We start from the raw sequence: 5,643 nt of genomic DNA, 5'->3' as shown, positions 1-5,643 counted from the left end.
AGGATTAGTTTGCTCGAAATGCAAACTTAGGTATTTATAGACCAAGGAAATTTGGACACCAAGGAATTTCCAAAACAGATTATTCTCAAGATATGCAATAATTCCCAAATCGGTTTTCATAATTCCTGGAAATGCTTTGTCCAAATATCTATCGAAATCTCACTAGAAAATCTTCAATTAGTAAGTGCACATTACCAATTTTTATTTTCCAGAGATACGCATTTAATCGCTGGTAATTAAAAGCATATAAAACTAAAAACCTTAATTAAAAGATTCTCAATTAGTTCGGTCCAGGATTCTCCTTTAGTTATTAAGGAATATCTTTGAACAATAGAAGGTAAGAATTACTGCACGTGTTCAAAGTATGTCGACATATTTATCTTTGTAAATCCTCTTTCATATTTACGATCTTGGAACCGATTTGCCACACTTCCAAACAAGTTTATATTTGGTTCATCCGATTTCCAAAAACTATATGTGATTGATCAATATCAATTATCAAATCATTAATTATGGGTTTACGGTTCTACCAAACACAAGGATCGGTTCTACCTCCATATGGTTACTAGGACCGGATACATCAGTTACCAGGATCGGTTACATCAAGTACCAGGACCGGTTATATACTCACGATATTACTTGTGACCGGTCACAGCAGTTACTAGGATCGGTTACACCAATTACTAGGACCGGTTATACCAATTACAAGGATCGATTATACAACTCTTTTGTGATCGGTCACACCAATTATTAGGATCTGTTACACCAATTACTAGGATCGGTCACACCAATTACAAATACCGATCATACCATCTTAGGTGATTACTTAAGATCGGTTTCACTAATAAAAGACATACCAATACATAAGTCAGGCATTGTGAGTAGTTTTACCAAGATACATAACAAGTTATGAGCCGTTATACTAATCACACATATTGGTAATCCAAAGATATGCAATGAATAACAATACCAATAAGCCTAGCGATTTCCGTTTCGATTCACAAAACAAGTTTATGAATGTACTTCCTTTAAACAAATGTAAACATTGTTTCCTAGGATGAAATCTTCACCTTTACCCATATGCATATCACAATAGCATTCATACGATTATGTCGATGTCTTATATACGAAGTTCAAAGATAAGCATTATACTTCGTATTATAATTCCTTAATACTACTTCTATCTACTAGAGTATAATCATCCATAGCTTTGGAGTTATGTTTTCAATATAGCACGACTTGAAAAATACGTTATGAATGAAACAGTTCAAGTCAAATATTACTAACCTCAAGAGAAAGGATGATGTCGTCGATGTAGCTCTTTACTTCTTCACATTCTTCAAGTCTTTGAGTAATACTTGTATGTCTCATAACCCTAATAACTTTCTAGTTTAACCTATACGAAGTTGACTCTAGTACATAATCAAGCGACTCTTAATTGAGTTTTGGTTCACTAAAATATGACAATCAAACTTGACATACCAACGCTTGGTGGGTTCAACCAAGCAATGCTCTAACAGACCCGATATTAATAGCTGAAATCAATGTGAAAAATAAAAACACCTTCACAACGGGTACAAGTTAAAGACGATAAAACTGAATTAACCATTACTAAACGTCAGCATCTAAGCTAACATCGATATGAATAAAAACACCTCCAGAATGGCAAATCATACCCGATAAGTTTACATTTTCCAGCAGTGACTCATATTTACACCTAGAATATTTTTATTTTTCAGCTATATATCATACTTATGACCGAGAGTTCTTTCCTAGCCGTAGACTTTTTTGTTGACAGCTGGGTGGTCATGTTTTCCCAGCCGTATACTGGTGTTACGATTTGGATTTTATGATATGCAATTCCGAAAATAAAATAAAATTTTGTACGCACTTTACACGATTAAAAGCAGCAAAATTGTAATGAGAGTTAAATCAGAGGTATTCTTGATAGGAAATGGGTACCTAACTCAGCTGGTCATCCCCGATAATCAAAGGCTTCATGCACTCCAGGAGATCCCAGGTTCAAGTCCCGATGGCGCAATGTTTCATAATTTGACATGAAAGGTAGAGTTAGTTTGTCCCACTTGCGACATAATTAACCCCTTATCCGCTTCGGTCCCCTTGGCTGGTTCTTCATGAGCCTCGCTCGTAGGCTAGCACGACAACCCTAATTCAATCGCCAATCTTAATTAATTAATCACAGTCATTAGCACTACTTAAATCAACAACATTTTTGTTTATTTTATTTTGATAGGCTAAAGCCGGACCCAGGCTCCTACACAAATCCATCCAGCTGGACTAGACCCACTGCTAAACCCAACCCCACCAAACCCCTTTATACAACTAATTAAATACAAACCTCTGTTACGGAGGGATCTACCCTGACTTCCTCCTTGTTGGAGTTGATGGGATACCGCTGAGCTATGCTCTTGGACCCAATCAACAACATATTTAGCAATTAACAAAAGCAGTAGGACAAGGAGTTCGGAAGACTGCTATTTGACGACCCTTTCTTATTTTTTTCGGCCCCAGGATAAGGGGTACCACTAATGTTTCTGCGGATACGCCCAAGCAAACAACAAAAAAGAAAACGCGTTATTATTCCCGCCCTGTTTCTATAAACTAGACTTTCCATTCCTGCATCATCATCTCCTTCTATAAAACTTCATTCACTAGAGTTTCCATTCCTGTATCATCATCTCTGCAGTTACAGTATCATCAAATCTTTCCCGCTCTGTTTCTATAAAGATTAGACTCTCCTTTCCTGTATCAACAACAACATCTCTGCGGTTGCACTATCATTCCTACCATCAAATCTTCAATTTTGGGCTTAATCTCGATTGTAGTTATGGGTAAGAGAAGGATTGAGATGAAGAAGATTGAAGATAGGCAGAAAAGAAATGTGTGCTTCACTAAGAGACGCCACGTCCTATTCAATAAAGCCGCTTATTTGTGCCGTCTTACCGGTGCTGACTAATAGACAATATATTATATTTAGAGATGATATATTTAGAGATATTTAGTTACCATAATATTCTGGGAGAATACCAGATTTTCTGTAATACGCAAACTCTATTTATATGAGTTTATGGAATAATAATAATTAAGGATTTATTAACCTCCGACATGGTATCACGAGGCCAACCTCGATCCATCTTCTTCTTTATCTAAATTACCAATAATCATCCATGGCAAGTGACAAAAAATCCTTACATCCGGCTTTCGCCGTTTCTAACATCAAAGTTTTGATCCCTATTACTCTAGATATCAAACAAGATGAATATTCTTCATGGGTTTTCCTTTTACAACTTCATCTACAAGCACACAACCTCCTTTTTCTTATTGACGATTCCGCTCCACCACCAGATCTTGATGCTGCCACCATACTACAACTTGATGCCCTCTGCCGTCAATGGATGTTCTCCACCATGGCCAAAGATTTGATGCTTACAGTTCTCAAAACTGGTAAAACTGCGAAAGAGTTATGGAATCATCTTAAAAATCTTTTCCAAGACAACAAAGGAAGCCGTGCCGCTAACCTAGAAAGTAAGTTCGTGAATCTAAGATTTGTTGATTGTAACAATGTTGATGATTATTGTGATAAGCTACAGGCACTTTCGAATCGACTAAGTGATCTTGATTTTCCAATGGATGAGAAACGTTTGGTTATACAACTTGTCAATGGACTTCCGTAGGAATACAATATTGTTGCCTCCTTCATCCAACAATCGATGCCATCTTTTGACACTGCTCGCTCTCAATTACGCACTGAGGAGATTCGTCGTGAAAAGCAATCAAACTACAGCTCCCATACTGCCCTTGCGGCTGCCAACAACCAGCGTTCACCTGCTACTTCTTCTTCCGTCACCAGCAGTTTTCACTCAGCGTCTGCCCACCAGCGTTCCGAGCCCAGTTCCCTGATGGGCCACCAAGCTGCTCTTCTGCCAACTCCACCAGGCCCAAGACGTCACCCTACTGCACCCAACTGGGCTCCCCAATGGACGTCTCCCCCAAGCCCATACCCTGCTGTACCTTACTGGAGTCAGCAGCATCATCTCTCTGGTCATGGCCGAGGTCGTCAGTTCCGTGGGCGTGGCCGTGGTCGCGGACGCACCTTCTCAGCAGCCCGTTCACCACAAGCTTACGTCACTCCTACAACGGAATACCTTCAACCATCGGATATTGCCGAAGCATACAACTCCATGAGCATTCGAGCGCCTGATGATGACTTCTACATGGACACTGGCGCAACATCACACATCACCTCGGATCCAGGTACTTTACATAATGTTTTTCCTTCGAGCAATGTGCGGTCTATCTTAGTGGGTAATAGCAGCAGCATTCCGGTAACTGCTAGTGGCTCTAGGTTCATAGATCTTCCATCTCACACCCTTCATCTCAAAAATACTCTTGTCGTTCCTTCCATCATCAAAAACTTAATCTCTGTTCGTAAATTTACCACTGATAATCATGTGTCTGTTGAATTTGATCCTTATGGTTTTTCTGTGAAGGATTTGAATTCGAGGAAGACTATTCTCCAATGTGATAGTTCTGGGGAGCTTTATTCCATCACCACTTCTGCCGTGCATTCCTCCCTTTCGCCACTACCTCACCAATTCTCTCTTGCCGTCTGCTCACCTGACGTTTGGCATAATCGCCTCGGCCACCCTGGCGGGGCTATCTTAGATGCTTTACGCACAAAGTCTTTTATTAAATGTAATAAGAATCTTTCCCCCAATCTTTGTCATTCTTGTCAACTTAGCAAACATGTTCGTCTTCCCTTTTATGACTCTCATTCTACTAGTGCTGCTCCTTTTGATATTATTCATAGTGATTTATGGACATCTCCGTTGAATTTAGACACGGGTTTTCGTTATTATCTTCTCTTATTGGATGATTTCACTAATTATCTATGGGTTTTTCCACTAAAACTCAAATCCCAAGTCTTCACCAAATTTTTGGAATTCCGTTCTTTTGTTCAAACTCAATTTGAACGCCAAATTAAGTCATTCCAATGCGACATGGGTCGCGAATTTGACAATTCCTCTTTTCATAATTTTGCTAGTCAAAACGGCTTAGTATTTCGCTTCTCTTGTCCTCATACATCCTCTCAAAATGGTAAGGCGGAACGCATGATTCGCCGAATCAATGATATCACCCGTACCCTAATGACCCATGCCTCCGTTCCTCATAAATATTGGGTCTATTCTCTTCTTATGGCCGTCTACTTACACAACATTCTTCCCACTAAAATTCTCCGCTTCCAATCTCCGGTGTCCGTCTTATATAGACGCCAACCCACATATGATCATCTTCGCATCTTTGGTTGTCTTTGCTACCCTAATCTTTCTTCCACAACACCACACAAACTTGATCCTCGTTCCACTAGGTGTGTCTTTCTTGGTTTTCCATCTAATCATCGTGGTTATCGTTGTCTTGACATTTCCACAAACAAATTCATCATTTCAAGACATGTCACATTTGATGAAACCATCTTCCCTTTTTCAAGTCCCTCTCATCTAGACTCTTCCCTTTCTCAAGACCCACAAATCCATCCTCTTTACTCCTTCCTAGACTCCTCCACATATCCCCCTCCTGTAGCCTCTCCTAATACTCATCCATCTCCATCCTTCTCCGTCCCTG

The 5,643-nt window shown here is 39.6% G+C and overlaps 2 protein-coding genes across 2 annotated transcripts; both read left to right on the top strand.

The window, feature by feature from the left end:
• The first annotated feature begins 3,188 nt into the window (after positions 1-3,188).
• LOC113324928 lies at positions 3,189-3,695 on the top strand. Its single transcript, XM_026573202.1, has one exon. The coding sequence runs from the start codon at positions 3,189-3,191 to the stop codon at positions 3,693-3,695; it is 507 nt and encodes a 168-aa protein (XP_026428987.1).
• Positions 3,696-3,731: 36 nt separating this feature from the next.
• On the top strand, positions 3,732-4,546 carry LOC113324927. The gene is made up of 2 exons (XM_026573201.1): positions 3,732-4,275; positions 4,512-4,546. Exons 1-2 carry the CDS (start codon positions 3,732-3,734, stop codon positions 4,544-4,546), a joined length of 579 nt encoding a protein of 192 aa, XP_026428986.1.
• Positions 4,547-5,643: the final 1,097 nt, after the last annotated feature.

Source organism: Papaver somniferum, chromosome 11 (genome assembly GCF_003573695.1).
Source record: "Papaver somniferum cultivar HN1 chromosome 11, ASM357369v1, whole genome shotgun sequence".
In the NCBI taxonomy this organism is placed as follows: domain Eukaryota; kingdom Viridiplantae; phylum Streptophyta; class Magnoliopsida; order Ranunculales; family Papaveraceae; genus Papaver; species Papaver somniferum.
Note: the sequence above shows the minus strand (reverse complement) of the source record. Positions and strands in the feature narration are given on the sequence as shown.

Excerpts from the sequence above, each read along its gene's own strand:
- LOC113324927 (XM_026573201.1), top strand. The coding sequence starts at position 3,732 with ATGCCATCTTTTGACACTGCTCGCTCTCAATTACGCACTGAGGAGATT. Across the intron at positions 4,276-4,511 it reads ACACATCACCTCGGATCCAG|GATTTGAATTCGAGGAAGAC; the intron begins GTACTTTACATA and ends TTTTCTGTGAAG.
- LOC113324928 (XM_026573202.1), top strand. The coding sequence starts at position 3,189 with ATGGCAAGTGACAAAAAATCCTTACATCCGGCTTTCGCCGTTTCTAAC.